The following is a 27838-nucleotide window of genomic DNA, read 5'->3' as shown; positions in this document are numbered from 1 at the left end:
TGTTTTGTCTCTGACTGTCAATATGATTGGGTCTCATTCATTCCCCTCGCCGAATTTTCCCTTAATAACCGGGTCAGTAACTCGTCAGGGGTCTCTCCCTTTTTCTGTAATTTTGGGTTTAATCCACGGTTCTCCTCCGTTTCACCTGGTAGTTCCAACAATCCCGAGGTAGAGGTCGTTCATCGGGAACTGTGCACAGTCTGGGCCCAGGTTCAGAAGAACCTAGAGGCGTCCCAGAGCGTACAAAAAACTCAGGCTGATAGAAAACGTTCTGCTAACCCCCTGTTTATGGTCGGGGATGTGGTGTGGTTGTCGTCTAGGAACTTGCGTCTCAAGGTTCCGTCCAAGAAGTTTGCTCCCCGGTTTATTGGGCCGTATAAGGTCATTGAGGTCCTCAATCCTGTCTCCTTCCGGCTGGAGTTACCCCCGTCTTTTCGTATACACGACGCGTTTCATGCCTCCCTCCTTAAACGCTGCTCCCCGTCCTTGGCTCCCTCGAGGAGACCTCCTGTTCCCGTCCTCACCCCTGAGGGGGTGGAATTCGAGGTGGCCAGGATTGTGGACAGCAAGATGGTCCAAGGCTCCCTCCAGTACCTGGTCCATTGGAGAGGTTACGGGCCCGAGGAGAGGACTTGGGTACCCGCCCGGGATGTTCACGCTGGGGTATTGGTCAGGAGGTTCCACCTGCGTTTCCCCAGTAAGCCAGGTCCACTTAGAAAGGGTCCGGTGGCCCCTCATAAAAGGGGGGGTACTGTAAAGGATCTGCCAGGCACAGCTTCGGGGTTAACTCCCTTAATTAATCAGTCAGCACCTGAATCTACATCCCTGAAACTGACTCCAGCTTCCACCACTCAGGCTGGCAGGCTTAGGAGTGGGAGAGCCTATCGCAGCCTGGCCAGACTCAGCTAGCTCCCGCCCTCTGTCCATTTATACCTGCATTTCCTGTTCCTCCTTGCTTGTTATTCTTTTTCGTGTGGTTTCCTGGCCCAGCTACAGCTCCTTATATTTTGTTCCTGCTCCATACAGACCCTGGCTTACTGACTCTCTTCTGCTCTTCGTTTGGTACCTCGCACACTCCTGGCTTGACTCGGCTCGTTCACCACTCTGGTTGCTCACGGTGTTGCCGTGGGCAACTGCCCCTTTCCCTTGCTTGTATTCCCTTGTATGTTTGTCGTGTTTGTCGTGCACTTACTGAGTACAGGGACCGCCGCCCAGTTGTACCCCGTCGCCTAGGGCGGGTTGTTGCAAGTAGGCAGGGACAGAGTGGCGGGTAGATTAGGGCTCACTCGTCCGTTTCCCTACCCCCCGGTCATTACAGTTATATTGAGAGGCAAAAATACAGACTATCGTTTTATGTACTTTGATGTGATATTAATTAATATTCCGATTAGTTGTTATGTTCGGGAAATTCATTGTTACATTCAGCTAGAAATATGATAGTTGGTAATTAATTTGTTACTGAATATGGTAATGACATTATTTAAAACAGTATTTGATGATTGAGTTATTTGAGTACCACTATATCATATGGAAAGTTAAATAATAATAAATACTATGCTAAGTATGTTACCCTTCAAGACAATAGATCTAATTAATGGGTAAATAAATGCCGGTATTGTAATACACAACGTATAACCAGGCAGAAAAGAGTTATGAATAACTTTCCATATGATATAGTGGTACTCAAATAACTCTGTCATCAAATACTGTTTTAAATAATGTCATTACCATATTCAGTAACAAATTAATTACCAACTATCATATTTCTAGCTGAATGTAACAATGAATTTCCCGAACATAACAACTAATCGGAATATTAATTCATATCACATCAAAGTACATAAAACGATAGTCTGTATTTTTGCCTCTCAATATAACAGCAGCTATACCATTAAAAAGTAGACAATTAACAAATATACATTGTACAATAAAATACGAGCCGTCAATTCCACTCGCCTCCGGCAAAGTACAGTGTTGGATCATTCTATCCAATACATCCTTTACATATTTTGACATGCACTTAAAATCCACCCGTCTATCTTTAATTCTCCAAATAGTATTACAAAAATAAATAGTAAATACCATCTTCTATTTCTATGGGTTAATGAATGCATACAATAAGACAAAAATCCCCGGCCCCTCGATATAAATTCAAAATCAATCTACGGATATGCCATTTGTTTCCATCTCAATACTTGCTACATACTAAGGAATAAACAAACAAACTGAAGAAGTAAAACAATACATATACATTGTATCAATATTCCTATCTTTCTCCAGTATAAACATGACTTAATGATTTTATACAATACACTTTTTTCCCACGTGTATACTTTTTTAACACACTGTGTTTACAACCAGAAAAACTGTTAACTGGTCCTCTTATCTGCTTAATAGCAAGACTAAGTCATAACTACAAGAAAGTCTTAATAGAAGATATATGTATATTATAAATATGTATCTTACCCGATCAGCGATGTCCGACTATTGCTTTCCAATTCACCTAATTAGTTTCCCACATGCAAAATGGGGAAGCGTTCCATCAAAACAATTACGTTGGACCGCAATTAACTCCACATGGATGACCGGATATAAACTTTACCTGTACCAGTCAGAGTTTGACAGAAAGCCATGACTAAAGACGCAGACCGCGTCTGAAACGCGTAGGCACCCGCCTCTCCCCTTCAACTAGCCATACGGACTTTGAATCAACACAGATTGTCTATTTTTAATACCCCTTGTCATCAATAAAACTCGGAAGAAGTTTCCAATTTTAACAGATTTTCTCGGTCTCAGCGCTGGATCCTTTCTCACTTCTCATTGCTCTGACTTATTTGAAACTTGTGTACTATATCGTATAAGGAATTATGACTATGCTTTTTCTTTGACAATTTACTGGCCGCATTGATGTTGTGATATTTCTGCAGTTACATATGTACATGTCTTTTATTGCCTTGATTAATAAAAATTTTAATTAAAAAAAAACAAAAAAACACAAAATCATTTTTGAAATTGGGCTTCTATAATATTCACATTTTCTGAGACACACATTTTGGGTTTTCATTAACGAGTATATGAGTTTCACTTTTTGAATTGAATTACTGAAATAAATTAACTGTCGACAGTCGAGTCACATTATTATGACCGCCAGCTAATATCCAGAGAAACCGCCGTGTGCAGCATTTGCTGGAGGGTGCGTGGGGGAAGATCCATAGAGCGAACAAGACGATCGAGGTGGTCCTACAGATGCTCAATTGGGTTCCAGTCTGGCAAATTTGGGGGCCAGGGAAGTACTTACAAGTCTTGGTCAGACATTTCTTGCCGTGTGACATGTCGCATTGTCTTGCTGGAAGATTCCATCTGCCCTAGGAAGACAAACCACATGTATGGGTGGACTGCAACAATGGATTCATACCAAAATCGGTTCAGAGTGCCTTCAACATGGATAAGTAGGCCCAGAGAATGCCATGAAAAAATTCCCCAGACCATAATGCTGCCGCCACCAGCTTGTTTTCTTTAAGCAATGGTTGCAGGGTGTTTGTTCTCTGATGTTTCTCGCCTGACACGCGAACGTCCATCCGTTCGATGAAGCAGAAAACGTGACTTATCGGAGAAGGCAACCAAAGCCTTTTTTTACAATGCACCTTTGTTAGCATAGGAGCAGTGTCTATCCGTCTGCTTCGGAGCTCCATCCGCAGTAGGGTTCGCTGAACTGTTGTTTTAGACACACGTCTGGTAGTCCCCTGGTTGATTTTCACGGTGAGCTGCTAAACTCTAGTGTGTAGTTCGGCCCTCGCACACCTTCATAGCAGACGTTCACCTTTCACATCAATGGCACGTGGTGCTCCGCAGTTTCCACGTCGGTTATTTAAAATGGTGCCATTTGTCCACTCACGATACAATTTCACCACAGCAGCACACGAACAGTTCACAAACTGAGCTGTTTGAGAAATACCGCCACCCTTGGCACGAAAGCCAATAATCATCCCTTTTTGCAACTCTGATAAATTGCCCCTTTTACCCATGGCAACAACATGTGATATGTGTTCAGACAGCCTATCGCACACCTTATATACCGACCGAGCCAGCCCACTACACATCCCTTCCTTCATGAGCTACACGCTGCCGACGTCAAAAGTAGGAGGTGGTCATAATAATGTCTGTGTATAATTTCTGTAGAGTTCTAAGAAATGTAACTATTTTTTTCTTTAGCTCGCCAAAGAAGAATGGTCAAAGACACTGTGGGCAAATTTGAATGTTCAAATTCTGCAAGATGGAATTGATGGATTTCTCAAAACATTCAGAAAACTTCCAAAAGAAATTCGTAGTCTGCCAGTGGCATTTTACCTTGAATCGAAAATGAAGGAGTTTAAAGACTCAATTCCTTTACTTCTTGATCTGAAGAATGAAGCTTTGAGAGACAGGTTCAAACCTTTTTTTTTGTTGTATTATAATACCATAATTCAGTTTTACTGTTATTGAAATACAAAATCTTTTTAGTAGAACATTAATATGTTTTTAACATTTATCAAAAATGACACCTAATATAAAACCATATCAAAGTTGTGGCATAGTATGTTAAAAGGACATTGCTGATCTGCGAAGAGGTGAAGACTAGCAAACATGATCTACTTGCTTCAATTTCTGGATGGGATATTGCAATACACATCCAATGCTCGGTCTATGCAAGTTGATTGATGTGACGGGCAAAATGTGCTGTTCTGCAGAAATAAATTTGATAAAATCTGTGTTTACTTTCATGACATTGCTTGTTGTATAACTTGTTGCACTTGCAGACATTGGAAGGATCTGATGACCAAAACAGCGACAAATTTTGAAATGAATCCTGACACTTTCACTTTGGAAAACATGTTTGCCATGGAATTGCACAAGTATGCTGATGTCATCAGTGATATTGTAGCTTCAGCAGTTAAAGAGCTTAGCATAGAAAAGGTAAGACTTATAAGAGGGGAAACATCAAGGCCTTCTTAAAACAGAAGGTATTCACATGCCTCACTGTTCCATTACATATCCACACAACAAGGAAATTAATCCTGATTCGGGGATAGTGGGAGGAGACAATCAAATCATTTCTTTCTGCGTTTAGTAACGAACTGTGCATCCTGAACCGATGGCGTATTGCACAGATGCAGCCTAATAAGTATAGGATTGTTAGTCATATGATAATAAAATACATCTAGACCAGGCTCTTGGAAATGACTGTGAGCCCCAGTGGGTTGAGACTGTAGGAGCACCTCTCGTCTTTCTATTCACAGAACACAGGTACTATAAATGGCACATGTATGCGGCCGCTCATTCTGAGAGAGCAGCTGCAAGAAAATAATTGCTAATTACTGGTAATGCAATTCCCTAATTCATTACTAAAAGTAGTCCTAAGGAACAGTACACAGCGCGTGGCAGCGCCAGGAGGCCGAAACCATGCCCACATTGGGGACGATCGTCGAAACTGTGGTATAACTGGCAAATTCGTGCATCCATTCGCCACCACACGTGGGCGTGGTTGTGGTCGCCAGCTGAGGCTGCACCATGTGTTCTTACCCTGAAGGTGCAATGCAATTAAATCTGTGAACAGTGAAATTAATGAGAACCTTAGCTTTCAGTGTAATGGTTTTATTAAATGAATTAACTACATATTCTATGTTCCCCTCATTTTACATAGGGCGTTAAAGAAATTTTAGATACTTGGGAAAATATGAAATTTACTGTGCAGAGGTATATAAAGGGCACTCAAGACCGTGGAAGTATATTAGGATCTGTTGATGATATTCTTCAAATACTTGATGACAATGCTATGAACTTACAAAGTATATCTGGGAGTCGATTTGTTGGTCCTTTCTTGAATACAGTACAGCAATGGGAAAAATCACTTTCTCTGATTGGAGAAGTTATTGCAGTAAGTGCATAATCATTGGTTTTTTTCATTGCAATATACTTTTTTTCTGTAAAATTGTTACTAATATGTTTTTTTTGGTTTACAGGTGTGGATGGTAGTTCAACGAAAATGGATGTATTTGGAAAGTATATTTATTGGAGGTGATATTAGGTCACAGCTGCCAGAAGAGGCTAAAAAATTTGACAACATTGACAAAATATTTAAAAGGGTAAGTATATTATTGTTTACTCCCTCTGCGGGTGCTGTGTTGCGGCAACCTTGTTTTCCATGCAGTATTACACCTAATAGAGTAGGAACCCACTTAAAAGAGGTCGGTGGGGTTATACAATTTGATGAAAATGTTTAATAAGAATCTCCTGTTCATTTTTTTTTTTATATTAAAGCTTAGATCACTATAAAAATTGGATGTTTGGACTATGTCTTTCCCCCCTATTATTGGTATATAATTGTAGTAATAATAATAATAATAATAATATACGTTATATATAGGGTTTAACCCTTTCAGGACCAAGGGTCATCGATGCCTCAATGACCAGCCCCATTTTTTCAAATCTGACGTGTAATTTTATGTGGTAATAACTCTGGAATGCTTTTGCCTATCCAAGTGATTCAGAGATTCTTTTCTCGTGACATATTGTACTTTATGTTAGTGGAAAAAATTGGTCAATAAATTCATTGCTTATTTGTGAAAAACACCAAAATTTAAAGAAAATTAGTAAAAATTATATTTTTTCTCATTTTAAATGTAATCTACTTGTAAAACAGATAGTAATACCACACAAAATTGTTGCTAATTACCATCCCCCATATGTCTACTTTATATTTGCATTGTTTTTTGAACATTATTTTATTCTTCCAGGACGTTACGAGGCTTAGAACTTTAGCAGCAATTTCTCACATTTTCAAGATGAAATGTTAAATACTTTTGGGTCAAAAAAGACAAAAGTATAATAGGTATGATACCTTTATTGGCTAACCTTAAAAGTTTTATATGCAAGCTTTCAGAGCACAGAGGCCCCTTCTTCAGGCAGTTTACAAATGAATGACTTAGAAAAAAGCACAACATTTAGATGTTACACAAAGACAATTAGTACATGAAGTGATACATCATTAAGATAAGCTGGGGCAATAAAACTGGGGTTATAGGGGTGATGACTTAGGAGTTAAGGCATCTGGAGTCAGTCTGATGGGGGACGTGACGTGTGTCCATGTAGTGGCTCATAAATCCAGGTGTTAGATTGAGGCCTTGTGTCAATGACTGGAATTTTATCATCATCTTGAATTCCCAAATTTTTCTTTCTCTGTTGTTTTTAAAATGACCCTTCAGAATGAGTACCTTTAAATCTGCCAAACTGTGATCAGGTCCAGAGAAATGTTTTCCCACGGGTGTATCCACCTCCTGTTTTTTTTGTATGTCTGTGATTTTACCTGTACCAACATCTGGTCATCAAACACCATCCAGATACCAAACACGCAGCAGGACTATAAAATCACTGGAACGTTCTCCTGTACATCCTCCAATGTAGTTTACATGATCCTGTGTACAAGGTGCATCAATAAAGGAATCTACATTGGTGAAACAATACAAAAACTACAAACCAGGATGAATCTTCACAGACATACAATAAAACAGGAGGTGGATACACCCGTGGGAAAACATTTCTTTGGACCTGATCACAGTTTAGCATATTTAAAGGTGCTCATTCTGAAGGGTCATTTTAAAAACAACAGAGAAAGAAAAATTTGGGAATTCAAGATGATGATAAAATTCCAGTCATTGACACAAGGCCTCAATCTAACACCTGGATTTCTGAGCCACTACATGGACACACGTCACGTCCCCCATCAGACTGACTCCAGATGCCTTAACTCCTAAGTCATCACCCCTATAACCCCAGTTTTATTGCCCCAGCTTATCTTAATGATGTATCACTTCATGTACTAATTGTCTTTGTGTAACATCTAAATGTTGTGCTTTTTTCTAAGTCATTCATTTGTAAACTGCCTGAAGAAGGAGCCTCTGCGCTCTGAAAGCCGCATATAGAACTTTTATGGTTAGCCAATAAAGGTATCATACCTATTTATTATACTTTTGTCTTTTTTGACACAAAAGTATTTAACATTTCATATTGTCTCTGGCTAACACGGTACTACACAATTTTTTACTGTACTTCACATTTTCAAGAAAATTTCAAAAGGCTATTTTGTCAAGGACCAGTTCAGTTCTGAAGAGGCTTTGAGGGCCTTATGTACAAGATAGACCCGTAAATCACCCCATTTTAAAAACTGCACCCCTCAAAGTATTCAAAACGGCATTCAGAAAGTTTATTAACCCTGTAGGCATTTCACAGGAATTAAAGCAATGTAGAGGTGAAATTTACAAATTTCATTTTTTTTGAAGGGGCCTCTGTGCTCTGAAAGCTTGCATATAGAACTTTTATGGTTAGCCAATAAAGGTATCATACCTATTATACTTTTGTCTTTTTTGACACAAAAGTATTTAACATTTCATATTGTCTCTGGCTAACACGGTACTACACTATTTTTTTTGCCGAAATTCATTTGTAATAAAAAAACTTTCTGTAACACAGAAGGTTTTACCAGAGAAATGCAATTCAATATTTATTGCCCAGATTCTGCAGTTTTTAGAAACATCCCACATGTGGCTCTAGTGTGATAATGGACTGAAGCACCGGCCTCAGAAGCAAAGGCGCACCTAGAGGATTTTGGGGTCTCCTTTTTTTAGAGTATATTTTAGGCACCATGTCAGGTTTGAAGAGGTCTTGTGGTGCCAAAACAGTGGAATCTCCCCAAAAGTGGTTTTGGAAACTACACACCTCAAGGAATTTATCTAGGGGTATAGTTAGCATCTTGACCCGACAGGTCTTTTGCTATATTTATTGGAATATGTCTGTGAAAATGAAAATCTACTTTTTTTTTTTTTAAATAAAATTATTTTTAATTTTTACAAGGAATAAGGAATAAAAAGCACCACAAAACTTGTAAAGCTATTTCTCACGATTACGGCAATACCCCATATGTGGTAATAAACTGCTGTTTGGACCCATGGCAGAGCTCAGAAGGGAAGGAGCGCCATTTGGCCGTTTGGGGTTTTGCTGGTATTTCAGTTTATAATGTGGGGGCATATGTAAGCTGGGCAGAGTACATCAGGGCATAATAAGAGGGTATACTAATGGGGTAAATAAATAATTCATAGATGTGTGGCCGGTGTCGCACTGATAAATGGTGCCCAATCTTATCCGCTTTTGGACGCTCTGCACAATTTCTGTCGCTATATTCTGAGTGCCAGAACTTTTTTTATTTTTTCTCCACCGGAGCCTTGCGATGGCTTATTTGTTACGTTACAATCTGTAGTTTTCATTGGTACCATTTTAGGGTACATGTGATTTTTTTGATCACTTTTTATTTGATTTTTTCACAAGCAAAGTGACAAAAAAAACATACATTTTGACAATGTTTTTGTCCTTTTTTTTACAGTAATCACTGTGCGCTATAAATGACATTTTACTTTGCAGGTCGGTACGATTACGGCGATACCATATGTATATAGTTTTTTTTAATCTTATGTGGCGTTTACGCAATAAGATCACTTTTCTATGAAATTATTTATTTTTTGTGTCACCATATTCTGAGAGCCATAATTTTTTTATTTTTCAGTCAAAAAAGCTGTGTAAGGGCTTGTTTTTTTGCGGGACGGGTTGTAGTTTTTATTGGTATTATTTTGGGGTACATGCAAATTTTTGATCACTTTTTATTCTATATTTTGGGAGGGGTGATGACCAAAAAAATAGTGATGCTAGTATTGTTTTTTAATTATTTTTTGCGGTGTTCACCGTGCGGGAAAAATAATATTATAGTTTTATAGTTGGGGTAGTTACGAACGCGGTGATACCAAATATGTGTACTTTTTTTAACGTTTTCTTTTTTTTCCTATAACAGAAGACTTATTATAGGAAAAAAAACATTACTTGTTTTTACACTTTTATAAAACATTTTTATGACTTTTTTTTTTACTTGTCTTACTTGAAGACCTGCAGCACTGATGGCTGCTATAATACATTACACTACCTAGTGTTAGACAAAACAGTCTCGCAGGACATATGAATATAAGGGTGGGGAACAAAAGTAACAACCACCCACTTTATTAAAGATAAAGACTCCGAATTATAAGTATATAAACAAGAGAAGCAGGAAGTCCATAAATATCAAAAGAAAGTTGAAAATAGAAAATCTTTATTACAAATCAAAAAACATGAGAATCTAAAACAGGTCTTTATAACTGGATCACAATATGACACAGTAAATCACAGATATAGGTAAACAAAATAGAGTATACCAAAGAACACATCTATCTTTTGTCCTAAGCCAGCAAGGTATGCACAGATAGAAAGTATGTGTCAGGTGAAACAAGCAGTAAGGTTAGAATCTACACCAAATAGGCGTAAACAGTGTAAACAAAGTCTGAATGACCTAACATAACCTCCATATTATGCTTACCCATATTTCCGTAGTGTAGTGGTATGACCCAGCGGATAAGGTAGCGTAACGTATTATAAACTGTCAGTGTGACGTTGGCAGTCACACTGACAGGAAGCCTATGAGGACCATCTGGTCCTCATAGGCTTCAATGAATGGCAGACCGGAGGCTGTTGTATGGCCTCCGGTTTTGCCATGCAACCGACGTCAGCACCCGCAATCGGTCCCCGGGAAAGTTTGTTGTAGCAACAAACTTTCCAGTTTCTTGCTACAACAAACTTTCCCTGCAATCACATGATCGGGACCTGAACCAATCAGGTCCCGGTCATGTCTCCGGGACCAGAGGCAGGGGTTAACAGCGCAATCCGGGTGTCAGCACTACTCTGAGACACCCGGATCGTGCTTTTAACACCCACTGTGAGTTCACGTCGGCGCTGCACAGAGCCCAGCAAGCCCCGATGTGAATTTACAGTGGGCAGTCGGGAAGCGGTTAATAACGGTGATCACATTCTCTGTAGCCGAAAAAAATCAGTTTGGCTGTCAGAGAACAGGTTGCTGGGGAGCCGGGGACACTGACACAGCCGGCGTCCGAGCGCTTTTCACAGCGCTATGCCGGCTGGAACAGAGATCTGTGTATTCACGCCCTGGCTGCACGGGGTATGTGCGAAAAGGACGTGAATATACAGATTGTTGGCATGAAAGGTTTAAAGAGTTTACAACTTCCAGCGTGTGCTCCACTGACAAGTTAAGATAGGGGGAGTTCACTTATATTGCAGTTCCCACCAGAAAAGCAGCAAATTGTGGGGCTCCTAAAAGCGAAAATCCCTCATGATTGGATGATTGGCTTATGACAAGTGGACCAAATTCAGTGCACCACAGATCAATATGTTTTTTTTATTTGGTACTTTGTGTTTATAACAAATATAATAATATATTATTATATAAAATGATATATTAATATTAGAATTTGTTAATCTTTCAGATAATGTCAGAAACCATGAAGGATCCAGTAATAAAGCGTTGCTGTCAGGCCACAAATCGACTATTTGACTTACAAAACCTAAGTGAGGATCTTGAGAAATGTCAAAAGAGTTTGAATGATTACTTGGACTCCAAGAGAAATGCTTTTCCACGGTTCTTCTTCATATCAGATGATGAGCTGCTCAGTATTCTGGGTAGCAGTGATCCCACATGTGTGCAGGAGCACATTATAAAGGTGACTGTGCTAATACTGTTTGCTATTAATACTATCTGCTACAGCTATTTAACTATGCATACAGACAGTGTATTTTTATGACCTTGTCAATTGACAAGGTCATTGATAAACTTAAAAGCCTTTGAACTAGTTTACAACTAATATACTGTATACTCTTCTATGATGTCTTCCAAATATTTGTTTTCTAAAGGTATACGAGTAGACATCATTGGGACAATTGGTGTTAATCTAATTGAATTTTTTGGGTGTATTTAGTTAGTATATCACGCTGTGCCGCCACTTACTCCCGCTGTTCCTTTACCAGAACGTCGTAAGAATGACCAGACATCGCCTCCAGCCGCCTCCTGAAGTGGTTTCAAAAGAAATGGGAAATATAAAGAATTAAATTATACTTCTCCTTCCTCTTGGATCCACTACTGGCTTTTGTTAGAAAATCTGTCTCAAAATCTGCAACAAATACGCGATGTATGAATCCAACCTTGCAGTCTAGAGTGGTGCAGATAAAATTATACTTCTTGTACTATCACTTAGATTGGAATGTACTTTGCTGTGTTCATGCTAACTTTTCTGAGAAATTGCATTTTTTTGGGAGAATTTGCAGTTTTATACTGTAATTCAAGCACAAAATGCTATGTATACCACTGTTAGGGTATGTGCACACACACTAATTACGTAATTGACGGACGTATTTCGGCCGCAAGTCCCGGACCGAACACAGTGCAGGGAGCCGGGCTCCTAGCGTCATAGTTATGTACGACGCTAGGAGCCCCTGCCTCCGTGGAACTACTGTCCCGTACTGTAATCATGTTTTCAGTACGGGACAGTTGTCCTGCAGCGAGGCAGGGACTCCTAGCATCGTACATAACTATGATGCTAGGAGCCCGGCTCCCTGCACTGTGTTCGGTCCGGTACTTGCGGCCGAAATACGTCCGTCAATTACGGACGTAATTAGTGTGTGTGCACATACCCTAATGTGTATGAATAACTGTGATTTGGTCAAGATTTCAACAATTATTCTTACGCAATGCTGGTCAATAGTGATTATTTTAGAAAGAGACACTAATTCTGGCATAAAATTTGTACAAACCAGAAAAAGAACACCAAGGCATGGGGACTTAAGGCCCTATTGCAACGAGTGCCAATCAACAAGACGCTCGTTTTTTCTCCTGTCGCAAGGAGCTATGAATGGGGACGAGTGCTCGTTACTCCGATCGCTCGTTCTCATACATTATTATCATGTCAGCAGCGTGTCTCCCTGTTTATACAGGGAGATGTGCTGCTGACAACGATAATATTTTCGTTTTTTAAAACGATACGATCAGCAGGTGAACGAGCGCTTGCTCGTTCATCTGCTGATCCCTGCCCTTTTACACAGGGCGATTATCGGCAACGAGCATTCTATAAATGATCGTCTGCCCGATAATCACCCAGTGTAAAATCCCCTTTAGTTAGAAAAAGATTCTTTATTTAATGATTGGAGCACAGCCCAAACATAGGCAACTATTCAGCGACACAAGGTCTTTTCCCACCAAGTGCCTGGATTGTGTACTGCCCAAGGTCGTCTCAAATTGTCATTGACCTATTAAGATATAGGGGTAGTGGGTAAAGGCATTCTCGTGCATTTAGGGTATGTTCACATATGGCTGATTTTGCAGAAATTTCTGAATCTGAATGGAGTTGATTTTCATGGAGTTTTACAAATTTCATTCATGGGACAGTCACAGAAGGTCTGCAACAAATCTACCGTGGGTAAACTCTTATACAGGGCACTGTCTCATATAAGACTTCGTTCACATCTACGTCAGGCCTTCGTTCCGACGTTCCGTCTGAGCTCTCCGTCTGAACGGAGCCCTGACTGAAACCAAAGGTTTCCGTTTCCATCACCATTGATTTCAATGGTGACGGATCCGGTGCCAATGGTTTCAGTTTGTCTCTATTGTGCAAGGGTTCCGTCGTTTTGACGGGATGAATAGTCGACTACACTATTCATCCCGTCAAAAACCTTTGGTTTCGGTTTGTGTCCGTCAGGGCTCCGTTCCGACGGAAGGCTCCGACGGAACGTCGGAGCGGAGCCCCGATGCAGATGTGAACATAGCCTAAATTGTATGTTTTCTTTATTTCTGGCTTCCCATCTACACTGTTAGTAAATAAACTGTGAATGTGCTAAGAAAAGCCTCTGCTATATTTATGTTAAACATAATGGGGGAGAATTTCTAAGCAAAATATGCCAGAATTCTGTCACAAAATGTGCCAAAAAACTGGCGTACATGGCGTGTGCCAAATTTATTATGTGTTTTAGATAATTTTTGTGCCTTCCTAGACTATTTTGAAAGGGAAGCTTTAGTGTGGCTAAGAGTAGTCGGAAAATGTGCCAGATTTACGTGCACTATTTTTAGGCACAAAATATTGATGTAAAGTAAGTCAGCCAAGAGATGGTGTAAGAAAGGGAAAAGTGTCTAACATGTCTAGCAAAATGCATTACATTTATCACACCGCGTGCACCACTCTGATATACTTGGCCAGTTTGTGCCTGTCTTGTCTAGTTTTAAGACAGTTTTAATAAATCTTCCCCAATATATATCTGAACACTTTTTTGTTGCAGATGTATGATAACATTGCATCACTGCGATTTCAAGCTGGAGACAATGGTGAAATGTTGGCAACGGGCATGATCTCAGCTGAAGGAGAGGTGATGGTGTTCCGCCAGGCCATAGCAGCTGAAGGACGTGTAGAGGATTGGATGACTGCTGTACTGCAGGAAATGAGAAGAACCAACAGACTTATTACTAAGGAGGCTATATTTAGATACTGTGAGGATAAGAGCAGGTATTATAACTATATCATATAATTGTGTGAAAAATACATTTCAGTTCTCAACTACACATCATTTTATCTCATAATCTACAAAGCAATATCTATTTTTCTACTTGCTAATATTTTTCAGAAAAAGGGGCTGAAAAAATAAATAAAAGTAAAGCTATCCTGGTTGTTTATATATGTTATGCAGTCTCATGATGTGTTGGTTGGCATCTTTAACCTGTGATTATGTTTGAGGGTATGTTCACACGCTTAACCAAAAACGTCTGAAAATACGGAGCTGTTTTCAAGGGAAAACAGCTCCTGATTTTCAGACGTTTTTTAAGCCACTTGCGATTTGCGCAGCGTTTTTCGCAGCATTTTTTTACGGCCGTTTTTGGAGCTGTTTTCAATAGAGTCTATGAAAAACAGCTCCAAAAACGACCCAAGAAGTGAACTGCACTTCTTTTTCGCGGCCGTTTTTTTACCCGGCCGTTTTGAAAAAACGGCCCTTCGGAACAGAACGCAGTTTTTCCCATTGAACTCAATGGGCAGATGTTTGGGGGCGTCCTGCTTCCGATTATTCGGCCGTTTTTCTGGCATTTACGGCCCGTAAAACGGCTGAAAATAGGCCGTGTGAACATAACCCTAACACTTTGCAAACTATGCTGTGTTAACCTATGCCCTACAAGTGAACAAAGATAGGTGATCCTAAAGAGAGTTTTTTACATTTTAACAATGCAGGGGAAATGTAGCATGACTTGGTGGCCAGCGTACTTTTCGTTGTGATAGATGCAAAGCTTGTAGCTCCATTTGGAACACCAAAGCTTTTATGAGCAAAACCACAGGAGAAGTGTTCGACACGAGGCCCAATTTTATCAACTGTCTGACTAAAGAGGTGGTATACCTTATAACCTGCGCATGTGGGACACAGTATGTTGGAAAGAGAGAATTCAGGCGAAGGGTTAGGGATCTTATATGTGACATCGCTAGGAAAGAAGATACGTCTGTCTCTAGGCACATGTGGGAATGCCATTTAGGGGACCACACGGTCCTCAAATTTTCGGGGATGGAACATGTCCAACCACCCTTGAGAGGGGGGGATTGGGATAGGAGGATTCCACAGAAGGAGGCCCAGTGGATCTTTAGGATGCAAACCATCAGACCACTGGGGCTTAATGAACAAATATCCTTTCTTCCTTTTATTTAATTTGGAAATCCTTTTATGTTGTTCCCTTTTTCCCTCCCTCTCAGTCTTTATCTCTACTTGTCTAGGTCTATCAATGTGGTCCTTCGTCACCTTTATATACCAGCTCAGATTTTTGGTCTGGGAGTAGGTGTGTATTAGTGGCTTTATTCCGTACTGGCATTCAACCCATCCAAAGCAGTCTCACATCGAACATTTTTGTACTGTCATTTCTCCACCTTGGCACAGTTCAATTATTGTGTTTCGTATCCCTAATCAGTTCCCCATATTAAGCTCTATTCCTGTACTCATTAGCTCCTTCACTCGCTCCATCCCTTGCTACTCTTGTTGTTTAGTGTATGATGTGGCCGCTTGAAGTTCCCCTAGTGATTACTGATGTTTGATGCATTCATTTCATTGGACGCGATGTTACCAAGGGGCTGTTCCAGCTGGTGGGCGTCAGTGTGACGTTTTACACACCGTTTGGTTTAGGTCCCGATGACGCAAATCATGTAGGTGGGGCTAAGCCTTATAAGGCTCTTTGGTTTCCCCGGCGTGCGCTAGACCAGTCATCAGTGTCTAGTGCACGCTGTAAAACAAACAGAATAATATGTGCTGACCGGCTTTAAGAAATACTTGAAACAATTTATACCCATGAGGACGCTCTCCTGTATTACAGGGGCACAGAAACGCGTAGGGAAACTTGCTTATCTTTGGCAAACAGACCAATGTTATAAGTATCAGGGCTTTTTTGGAGTGTCGAAGTGGTACATGTTGTTACTATTGTATCTTAGACATCTCAATAAATGCTTGTTAATTCTGTATCGTTCTGGCAAACAGACCAGTAGTTTGGTTTACTACTCCTGTTCAGTGTCGTATTGATATATGAGCTTAGTGAACTTTGAACTATTATATTTCAGACACTCTACGAAGGACCTATGATCTGTGTTGCCAACGCCTGTACTCAGATTCTTTGGCATTAGTGCCCATTTTTTAGATTACCACAAATAAAAATACTTTTAAACGTTTACACAGGCAGTAAAATTCTTATTAATAAACTCAAACGTATACCTATAACTCTATATTTTTGGAATATACTTGATCTTATTGGTGTTGCAATTTCAATGTTGGGGAGTGTGCATATATATTTATGTATGTGTGTAAATTTTTTTTTTTTAGAACCAACATTGTAAGATGCTTTTGTTTCTTGCTTTTCTAATCATCGTTGTACAGTTTATATGGAGCTTACAGCAAGGCTGTCTTATAAAAATGGACATTGTGGATAACTGTTGGAATTAAATTTTCAATCTTTAACCCTCCTGGTAATGATACATTTATTGGTCAACATAAATAAATGTTTGTACTGTGTTAATTTTACAGGGTAGATTGGATGCTAGTGTACCAAGGGATGGTTGTCTTGGCTGGTAATCAGGTGTGGTGGACCTGGGAAGTTGAAGATGTTTTCTGTAAAGTTAAAAAGGGAGACAAACAAGCACTGAAAAACTATGCTAAGAAAATGCACCAGCAGATTGACCAACTTGTTACTCGGATCACAGAACCTCTAAACAAAAATGACAGAAAAAAATATAATTCTGTTCTTATCATTGATGTTCATGCCAGAGACATAGTGGACATATTTGTGAGAGACAGGTAAGTAAATGTAAGATCATTCCAGCTAATTTAGTAACTAGTGACTGTCTCATGGAAATTTTAACCTCTCTGCTAGCATTATGGATGCCCGCGAGTTTGAATGGGAAAGTCAACTGCGCTTTTATTGGGACAGAGAACCGGATGAACTGAATGTCCGCCAGTGCACTGGAACCTTTGCCTATGGCTATGAATACATGGGTCTTAATGGGAGGCTAGTCATTACCCCTCTGACTGATCGGATATATCTCACTCTTACACAGGTAAAACAGAGAGTTTAATGAACTGCGCTGTCTCTGTAGTATATTTTTCTGGAATTCATGCGGCCTATTAACCACATAAATTTTATTTATTTTCTTTATTATTAGATTTCATTTTATCAATCTCAATAAGCATGCACCTTGATTGGAAGTAACTATTATTTTTACAATGAGTGCGAATTATGAAGAAGTTTGTAATGGTCACCTCCCTATGCGATTTGTCTCAAAACTGTAGAATCTAGTTACCCCCTTTTTTTTTTTTTTCTTAAGGCACTGTCCATGTATTTAGGTGGGGCACCTGCCGGGCCAGCGGGAACTGGTAAAACTGAGACAACTAAAGATCTGGCTAAAGCACTTGGATTACTGTGTGTGGTGACAAACTGCGGTGAAGGCATGGACTACAAGGTATACAAGAAGTTTATTGTTTACTATTCAGTTTATGCTTATAATTTATTCACATACAAATATGACTTTATGTTAGCGTATTGTCATCTTATAGTTTTTTTTTGTTTTTTTTTGCTTCCTGTACTTACTCTAATTGTTGAATAGGGCTGCAGAAAATATGGTTATTTTTGACTAATATTTTAGACCATAATAAACTAATTTATGTCATTTACAACATGTGTACTGCAGTTTTGTTGACCAGAATTATGTAACCTTCCGTCATTTCTGCAGGCTGTTGGTAAAATCTTCTCTGGCCTGGCTCAATGTGGAGCATGGGGGTGCTTTGATGAATTCAACCGTATTGACGCCTCTGTACTCTCAGTGATTTCCTCTCAGATACAGACTATACGTAATGCTTTAATGCATCACTTAAAGAGATTTCAGGTGGGTTGTGCCTCTAGCTGTAGCTCTAGTGTGTGTGGGTGGGTAAATGTATGTATTCTCTAGCTTTTGACCATTGGCATAGTAAATGCCTGGATTCCCGTTTTTCAGAAGGTAGTTTAGGTATTGAATATACTGTAATGGTCTTATATACTCTTTCAGCCCTACATACCTTACATTTGTCTATTTTTATCCAGAATTTAGAAATCTGTATCTGAATGCTAGAACTTGTCATCTATTTTTTTTCAAATTTATGGATTTTTAGTTTGAAGGTCAAGAGATTGCCATGGATGCTCGTATGGGGATCTTTATTACGATGAACCCCGGTTATGCTGGCCGTACAGAGTTGCCAGAGTCAGTTAAGGCTCTATTCAGGCCTGTGGTTGTGATTGTACCAGACCTCCAACAAATCTGTGAAATTATGCTTTTTTCAGAAGGGTTTCTTTTGGCCAAGGTATGTTGAATAATATATCTTTATGATGATTATTATCAATAATAATAAGTAAATAATTGTAATGCTGGTAGTGTAGAAATAATATATGCTTATATTTGTTTCTCCAAGTGTGTTGTAGGTACAGTGGAGGAAATAAGTATTTGATCCCTTGCAGATTTTGTACGTTTGCCCACTGTCAAAGTCATGAACAGTCTAGAATTTTTAGGCTAGGTTAATTTTACCAGTGAGAGATAGATTATATAAAAAAAAAAAAGAAAATCACATTGTCAAAATTATATATATTTATTTGCATTGTGCACAGAGAAATAAGTATTTGATCCCCTACCAACCATTAAGAGTTCAGCCTCCTCCAGACCAGTTACGCGCTCCAAATCAACTTGGTGCCTGCATTAAAGACAGCTGTCTTACATGGTCACCTGTATAAAAGATTCCTGTCCACAGACTCAATGAATCAGTCTGACTCTAACCTCTACAACATGGGCAAGACCAAAGAGCTTTCTAAGGATGTCAGGGACAAGATCATAGACCTGCACAAGGCTGGAATGGGCTACAAAACCATAAGTAAGATGCTGGGTGAGAAGGAGACAACTGTTGGTGCAATAGTAAGAAAATGGAAGACATACAAAATGACTGTCAATCGACATCGATCTGGGGCTCCATGCAAAATCTCACCTCGTGGTGTATCCTTGATCCTGAGGAAGGTGAGAGCTCAGCCGAAAACTACACGGGGGGAACTTGTTAATGATCTCAAGGCAGCTGGGACCACAGTCACCAAGAAAACCATTGGTAACACATTACGCCGTAATGGATTAAAATCCTGCAGTGCCCGCAAGGTCCCCCTGCTCAAGAAGGCACATGTACAGGCCCGTCTGAAGTTTGCAAATGAACATCTGGATGATTCTGAGAGTGATTGGGAGAAGGTGCTGTGGTCAGATGAGACTAAAATTGAGCTCTTTGGCATTAACTCAACTCGCCATTTTTGGAGGAAGAGAAATGCTGCCTATGACCCAAAGAACACCGTCCCCACTGTCAAGCATGAAGGTGGAAACATTATGTTTTTGGGGTGTTTCTCTGCTAAGGGCACAGGACTACTTCACCGCATCAATGGGAGATTGGATGGAGCCATGTACCGTCAAATCCTGAGTGACAACCTCCTTCCCTCCACCAGGACATTAAAATTGGCTCGTGGCTGGGTCTTCCAGCACGACAATTACCCGAAACATACAGCCAAGGCAACAAAGGAGTGGCTCAAAAAGAAGCACATTAAGGTCATGGAGTGGCCTAGCCAGTCTCCAGACCTTAATCCCATCGAAAACGTATGGAGGGGGCTGAAGATCTGAGTTGCCAAGCGACAGCCTCGAAATCTTAATGATTTACAGATGATCTGCAAAGAGGAGTGGGCCAAAATTCCATCTAACATGTGTGCAAACCTCATCATCAACTACTAAAAATGTCTGACTGCTGTGCTTGCCAACAAGGGTTTTGCCACCAAGTATTAAGTCTTGTTTGCCAAAGGGATCAAATACTTATTTCTCTGTGCACAATGCAAATAAATATATAGAATTTTGACAATGTGATTTTTTTTTTTTTTTTTATATAATCTATCTCTCACTGGTAAAATTAACCTATCCTAAAAATTCTAGACTGTTCATGTCTTTGACAGTGGGCAAACTTACAAAATCAGCAAGGGATCAAATACTTATTTCCTTCACTGTATAGTCTTCATTTTCCTGTACCATGGTCTAATGTACAATGGTGACCCTATCCGAGACGATATGTCAGAGACTTGTCCCTGTATTGACTATGCCTGTATCAGACCTGCTATAACATCCATTATTTATATATGCAAAAACCCCTTACAGCTTTTTATTCACCGTATGTGCACCTTGGTGTTTTTGATTCTGAACTGAGTTTAAACTACAATATCTGGTCAAGTACCAAATAATTTTTATGTCATTCTAGAACCTGGCTAAAAAGATGACCGTGTTATATAAACTTGCTAAAGAACAACTGTCCAAACAGCATCATTATGATTTTGGATTGCGTGCCCTAAAATCTGTGCTGGTGATGGCTGGAGAGTTGAAGAGAAGTTCACCAGACTTGAGTGAAGTAAGTATATTGTATATTAAGAAAGGTGTTCTTCATATGAAGGGAAATGTCATATAGGATATCTAGGCAAAGTCAAATAATTGCCCTTTTCCCCAAGCTCCTGGGACCCCATCTCTTAAGGCTCTTTTACATGTAAAAATTATTGTTGTGATATCTACGTTTCTGAGCAAAGTATTACATTATGATTCATTCATTCAAATCATTGTTATCTTTTGCTAAATTATTAAATGTAATGTTTGTTGTCAGATTTTTCCCTCAGAAGCACATTGCAGTAATGATTTCTTTTGCATTAGAGTATGGCAGATTGCGTACTATTGAAATGTTATAAAATACCACCTTTAGAGTAAAGTTATGTGACTGTGTACATCGGAAATCGTTTTTTGGTGGTTTTCATGCTTACGTGTAAATGCAGCTTACAATTGCCATGGTACAGCACATATCTTGTAATTTACTATGCCCCACAGGGGATATAAAATAGAAGAAAAAAGTCGAATTGAAGCATGTCTGTCCCAAAACCAGCCTTTGTTTTGCAGACTGGTCAGTGAGGCTTTAATGCTAAACTCAACAGCACCACGTCTGTCCATGGGCAATGTCTGGTACTGCAGTTCAGCTACCTTCACTTGATTAGGGATGAGTTGTAATACCAGACACAGCCCATGGACAGACATTGTGCTGTTTATGGAATAAAACAGATCCTTATTTCGAATCCTAGACAACACCATTTTTATTTATTTTTTAAATAAAACAACGTATTATAGGATTTTAAACAACTTTTAAAGCTGTATCTTGCGCACAACGCCGAATACATCAGGTCAGTGGGACTGACCGCTTCGGTGACAGCGGGTCATGTGTGTCTCTGACACACCCATTTGAGCACAAAAACTGCTCAATTTAGTGCAACCCCTGCCGTATAGGTATGTATGGCGTAAAACTACAGCTCCCAGCATGGCCCGAACAATGATAAGGATATGCTGGGAGTTGCTGTTTCACAAAAAATAAATCATATCCTAATCCTACCACCCATCATCTCGCTGCAGATCATACAGTGACTACAGTACTGATTAGAGGCAGACTAAACATTTACATTAAGTGACTCACCGGTGACGTCTCAGATTCTAGTTCTTTTTCTCCATCTGGTCACAGCCCATTTCTGCAGTTTGCCGCTCAGATGTCTTCAGCTTCTCACTTTTCCAACATTTCTACACCTATAAATAAAGATAAAGTTCTCATTATACCACGCTGTAATGGCAGGAAGGAGGTGAAGGGAAAGTGAGCCCTAATCTACCCACCGCCCTGTCCCTGCCTACTTGCAACGACCCACCCTAGGCGACGGGGTACAACTGGGCGGCGGTCCCTACGCTGTCTAAGTGCACGGGAGAACAAACAGGGAACACGCAAGGGAAGGGGCAGTAGCCCACGGAACGCCGCGAGGAAACGGAGCGGTGAATGAGTAGTCAGGACCAGGATGAAGTGGAGTATACCAACGTGAGCACGGAGAAGGAAGCAAGCCAGGGGCAAAGCGAAGCAGGTTAAGCGGAACTGCAGCAAGGCAGAAGCACGGCAGAAGCAGGCTGGAGCAAGGCAGCAGTGGGGCCAGGAATCCAGAACAATTACAAGCACTGAGGAAGAGAACACGGCAGGTAATAATGGACAGGGGGCGGAGCTAACTCCGACTGACCAGGCCACGATAGGCTCTCCCACTCCTGAGCCTGCCACCCTGGTTGGTGGGAGCCGGTGTCAGTCTAAGAGGTCTGGCCTCAGGTGTGGATTGATTAATCCCAGGAGTATACCTAGACGTAGTACCTGGCAGATCCCTAACACACACACTACGCCCCTAAATATAATAGCGCCATACACTGCACCTCTAATTATAATAGCACCATACACCGTGTCCCACACACACACTGTGCCCCCTGTAGATAGTGCCCCCCATAGATAGTGCCCCCATATAGCCCACCCCTGTATATAGCCCACCTGTAGATATAGTCCACCCCTGTATATAGTGCTCCATAGATAGCCCACCCCTGTATATAGCCCCCCTGTAGATATAGCCCACCCCTGTATATGGTGCTCCATAGATAGCCCACCCCAGTATATAGCCCCCCTGTAGATAGAGCCCCCCTGTAGATAAAGCCCCCCCTTGTAGATAAAGCCTCCCTTGTAGATAAAGCCCCTCATAGATAAAGCCCCCCCCCCTGTAGATAAAGCCACACACTTTTTTTATTACAATAAAATAACAAACTATTCAAACTCACCTTAATCACGCACCCACGCCGCCCGGCAGCCATGGAGACCTGCTCTCTTCTGCGCAGGTCTCCTGGGGGTTGAACAAAGCGCTGATTGGCTGGGCAGAATGACTTTCCCTGTCAGTCAGCGGCTTTCAGCGACGGAAGCGCGATACTGCTTCACTGGTACAAAAGAGCTGAATGGCCGGGCACGGAATGTACCCGGCCATTCATTGCTTCTAATTGTACCTGTGTCCTATAGACACAGGTACAATTATAATGCAGGAGGAGGTGGCGCTGGCGCCCCCCTCTAAGTTGCATCCGGGGCCCCGCCTGCCCCACTAGCTACGCCCATGCATAAAGCGGCATGAGCCGGTCACTAGCCAGTATCTGTATGACAGACATGAAGTGCAAGGAGTGTGGGGGATACTGCTGAATGAAGGGTTCAAGTTCTCATGACTAATGTAATTGGTGGGCCAGGGAAAGTTGTCAGATTAGGGAATGTTATAGGTCTGTCTAAAAATATGTGTTTTCAGGGCACGTGTAAAACTGTGGATGTTGGGAACTAATCTGATTGTCTGTAGTAGCACATTCCAGAGGACTGGTGCAGCCAGTGCCGCATCTACCATGAGGCGATATGAGCCGACAGCCTCAGGCGGCGCAGCCCAGCTGAAAGTGGGGGGCGGCATTTTGAGCCAGAGACGGACTGGACCGAGGGAGGGGGATTATTTTACTTAGCAGATGTGCCCGTCTGTGAGAACACTCCTGCTCCTCTCTGACGCTGTATGAAGCACGCGCCACCAGAGAGGAGCAGGTCTGCAGGAGGAGCGGTCCTCTCCTCAAGCAAGTGACCAGACGCATGAGGTGAGCGGTGGACTGCTGTGCATACAAGCCTTGTCCTCTCCCTCTCTGTCCCTTTCCTCTGAAGCAGTCGGGGCAGAGAAGAGGGGGAGGGGAGAGTTCACAGCCTCAGCGTCTGCAGAGAGGAAGCTCCGTGTCTAGTCCTCCCCTGTGTCCCTCTCCTGTGTCCCCCTCCTCTCCTGTGTCACTCTCCTGTGTCCCCCTCCTCTCCTGTGTCACTCTTCTGAGTCCCCTTGCTTCCCTCTACTCTGCCCCCCTCCTCTCGTGTGCTGTGTCCCCCTATTTGTCTAACAGACCAGCTACTTCTGCAGCTGGTTATATCTGCTGTCCTGGGATGCCTCTGCTGCTTCAAGAGACTGCATGAGAGATCCTACATAGAAGGTAAGTGTGTGTATGAGTGTGTAAAAATTTGTGTGTGTGTGTGTGTGTGTGTGTGTGTGTATATATATATATATATATATATATATATATATATATATATGATTCTCGTCTATATATGAGACTGTCTGCATTAGAGATCCTACATAGAAGGTAAGTGTGTAAATGTGTGTTATATATATATATGTGTGTGTGTGTGTGTGTATATATATATGTATATATAATCTGTGTGTATGTGGAAATATGATTCTCGTGTACATATGATACTGTAAGGACATTCACACATTGTAGTTTTGCAACAATAATTTAGAAACTGTTTTTGCTGTGCTTTTGTGTAAATAGTGGGAAAACTGATGTGTAGACTATATAGTGTATAAACTGGTATTGTGTGTGTAGACTGTGTAGCAGTATTGTGTGTAGTGTATGTTGCAATATTATAGGCAGTGGCGTAGCTATAGGGGTCGCAGCGGTCGCAATTGCGACCGGCCCCGAAGCCAGGGGGGCCGTAGCCCCCCGCACCACATCAATAAAAAGTTACTATAGTAACTCGGGCCGCGGGCCCCTGTTACTATAGTACTTGACAGTACTTACCTTCCTGGTTCCGGAATCGCAGTGGAGGTCCTGACGTCACAACGCTATGCGCCGCGCACAACATTGTGATCCTGGATAGAGTCAAGACAGAGCTTCCGCCGCGGCTGAACAGGAGGGTAAGATTAATATCCCTGTCTGCTGAAGCTGATTGGCCGGGAGTCGGACCCCACCAATCAGCTGTTTTGAAGGGGCCACAGTACTCGTATGAGAGCTGCTTCCCCTTCATTCCGGTCACAGTGTGAGCGAGTAGTGAAATGAAGGGGAAGCAGCTCTCGTACGAGTGCTGCGGCCCCTTCAAAACAGCTGATTGGCCGGCTCCCAGGAGACGGACAACGACACATCAGCTATTGATGGCCTATCCTGAGGATAGGCCATCAATGTTTAGGGACTGCACAACCCCTTTAAGCCTACGATGTAGCATGCTTAGAGGGCCCATGAGACAGGATCACAGATTGTGTGATCCTGTCTGCTGGGCCCTGTATCTAAGCCAATCACATGGTAGGCTTAGATACATGGCCCATGTGTGATCCTGTCTGATGGGCCCTGTATTACTGTATAAGATTACTGTCAGCTGGACCCTGTATCTAAGCCTACCTTGTGGTAGGCTTAGATACAGGGTCCCACAGACAGTATCACACATGGGCCCTGTATCTAAGCCTAACACATGTGTTACTAATCGTTTTTTGTGTGTCTTCTTACAGGTTCGGTCGTTGGACGACGTCGGATTCCAGGACTACTTCGATGACGGCTTTTTTTATTATCAATAAAATGGTTAATGAGGGTTGTGTGGTTTATTTTTATTTCAATAAAATATTTTTTCTATGTCTTTGTGGTTTTTTTTAAACTATATTACTACCGCCTTAGTAATGGCCACCGGCTGATTGACAGCATCCATTGCCAAGGCGGGGCTTAGTGTTAGCCGGTGCAGAGGCTAACACTAACCCCCTTTATTACCCCGGTACCCACCGCCACCAGGGGTGCTGGGAAGAGCCGGGTATGATCCAGTACTTGACCATCTGTAGTGATGGTCGGGCAATGGGGCGGCCGCAGGCTGGTATTATCAGGCTGGGAAAGGCCAGATACAGTGGCCCTTCCCACCCTGGTAATGCTAGGCTGCTGCTGCTTTATTGTATCTGGCTGGTTATGAAAAATGGGGGGGACCCCACGTCATTTAAAAAAAATAAAATAAAAATAATTGAAAAGAACGATGTGGGGTCCCCCCCAATTTTCATAACCAGCCAGATATAACACAGCAGCAGCAGGCAGCATTACCAGGGTGGGAAGGGTCACTGTTTTTGGCCTTCCCCAGCCTAATGATACCAGCCTGTGGCCGCCCTGGTTCCTAGCCTTTACTACAGATGGTCGGGTACTGGTTCGTACCCGGCTCTTCCCAGTACCCCTGGTGGCGGTGGGTATCGGGGTAATAATGGGGCTTAGTGTTGGCCTCTGGACCTGCTAACATTAAGCCTCGCCTTAGTAATGGAGGTTGTCAATCAGCCGGCGGCCATTACTAAGGCGGTAATAATAAAGTTTAAAAAAAGTACAAGCACATAGAAAAAATATTTTATTGAAATAAAAAAACACAACCCTCATTAACCATTTTATTGAGAATAAAAAAACGCTGTCATTGAAGTCCTCGAATCCGAAGTCCAACTACCGAACCTGTAAAAAAACACAAACACACAAAAATAATTAGTACCACATAAAGAAGCAAAATTATTATTCTTACTTTTCCTGGGTCCAGCGCTGGAGCCACAATGTCAGCGAGCTGAGTCCTGTATCTAATCCGATCATGTTTGATACTGTCTGCTGAGCCACTGTATCTAATCCAATCATGTGTGATACTGTCTGCTGAGCCCTGTATCTAATCCTATCATGTGTGATACGGTCTGCTGAGCCACTGTATCTAATCATATCATGTGTGATACTGTCTGCTGGGCCACTGTATCTAATCCGATCATGTGTGATACTGTCTGCTGAGCTGTGTATCTAATCCTATCATGTGTGATACTGTCTGCTGAGCCACTGTATCTAATCCTCTCATGTGTGATACTGTCTGCTGAGCCATTGTATCTAATCCTATCATGTGTAATACTGTCTGCTGAGCCACTGTATCTAATCCTCATGTGTGATACTGTCTGCTGAGCCATTGTATCTAATCCTATCATGTGTGATACTGTCTGCTGAGCTACTGTATCTAATCCTATTATGTGTGATACTGTCTGCTGAGCCACTGTATCTAATCCCATCATGTGTGATACTATCTGCTGAGCCAATGTATCTAATCCTATTTTGTGTGATACTGTCTGCTGAGCCAATGTATCTAATCCTATCAATAGTTTATAGGGTCGTAGTGCTATAGATATGCTATGCTGTCTCCTATACACACATGCTGCTAGTGCTGCATTGTTGGGTCACTTAGGAGACCCAGCGATGCAGCTGAAAGCTGCGGACCGTCGGCCATGAGAAGTTTGCGGGGGGGGGGGTGCCTTTTTATAGTTCGCCTCAGGCAGCAGAGGGGCTAGGTTCACCCTTGGGTGCAGCACGAGAAAAATCTTGGAGATGGGAGTAGGAGGTTCGGATTATGGGGGATTTTAATCTAAGGTCGTTGGCAGATCATAGAGCGTGACTAGGGTGGTAGACAGAGATAAGGGAGGAGATGTAAGGAGGTGCAGCACTGTGGAGAGCTCTGTGGGTGAGAGTAATACATTTGAATTTAATTCTGAAGGGTATGCGCATCCAGTGCAGTGACTGGTGCAGGGTAGAGGCATGGGTGTAGTGGTTAGTCAGAAAGACGAGCCTGGCTGCTGCATTAAGAATGGATTGGAGAGGGGAAGAAAGTGGGTGGAAGACCGATTAGTAATGAGTTACAGTAGTCA

At 41.6% G+C, this 27838-nt stretch overlaps 1 protein-coding gene across 1 annotated transcript in view; it reads left to right on the top strand.

The window, feature by feature from the left end:
- Positions 1–27838, top strand: part of DNAH10 (dynein axonemal heavy chain 10) — a 198176-nt gene that overhangs the window by 100700 nt on the left and 69638 nt on the right. The window contains exons 25-36 of the mRNA XM_075833733.1: positions 4213–4424; positions 4797–4953; positions 5681–5914; positions 6000–6122; positions 11394–11627; positions 14230–14453; positions 16990–17259; positions 17336–17519; positions 17787–17921; positions 18192–18344; positions 18607–18795; positions 20758–20904. Of these exons, the coding sequence (XP_075689848.1) occupies positions 4213–4424; positions 4797–4953; positions 5681–5914; positions 6000–6122; positions 11394–11627; positions 14230–14453; positions 16990–17259; positions 17336–17519; positions 17787–17921; positions 18192–18344; positions 18607–18795; positions 20758–20904 (2262 nt within the window). The remainder of the gene's footprint in view (positions 1–4212; positions 4425–4796; positions 4954–5680; positions 5915–5999; positions 6123–11393; positions 11628–14229; positions 14454–16989; positions 17260–17335; positions 17520–17786; positions 17922–18191; positions 18345–18606; positions 18796–20757; positions 20905–27838) is intronic.

The sequence above is a fragment of the Rhinoderma darwinii genome, chromosome 1 (assembly GCF_050947455.1).
Source record: "Rhinoderma darwinii isolate aRhiDar2 chromosome 1, aRhiDar2.hap1, whole genome shotgun sequence".
NCBI lineage: Eukaryota > Metazoa > Chordata > Amphibia > Anura > Rhinodermatidae > Rhinoderma > Rhinoderma darwinii.
The sequence above is the reverse complement of the archived record's forward strand: the minus strand, read 5'-3'. Positions and strand labels throughout refer to the sequence as shown.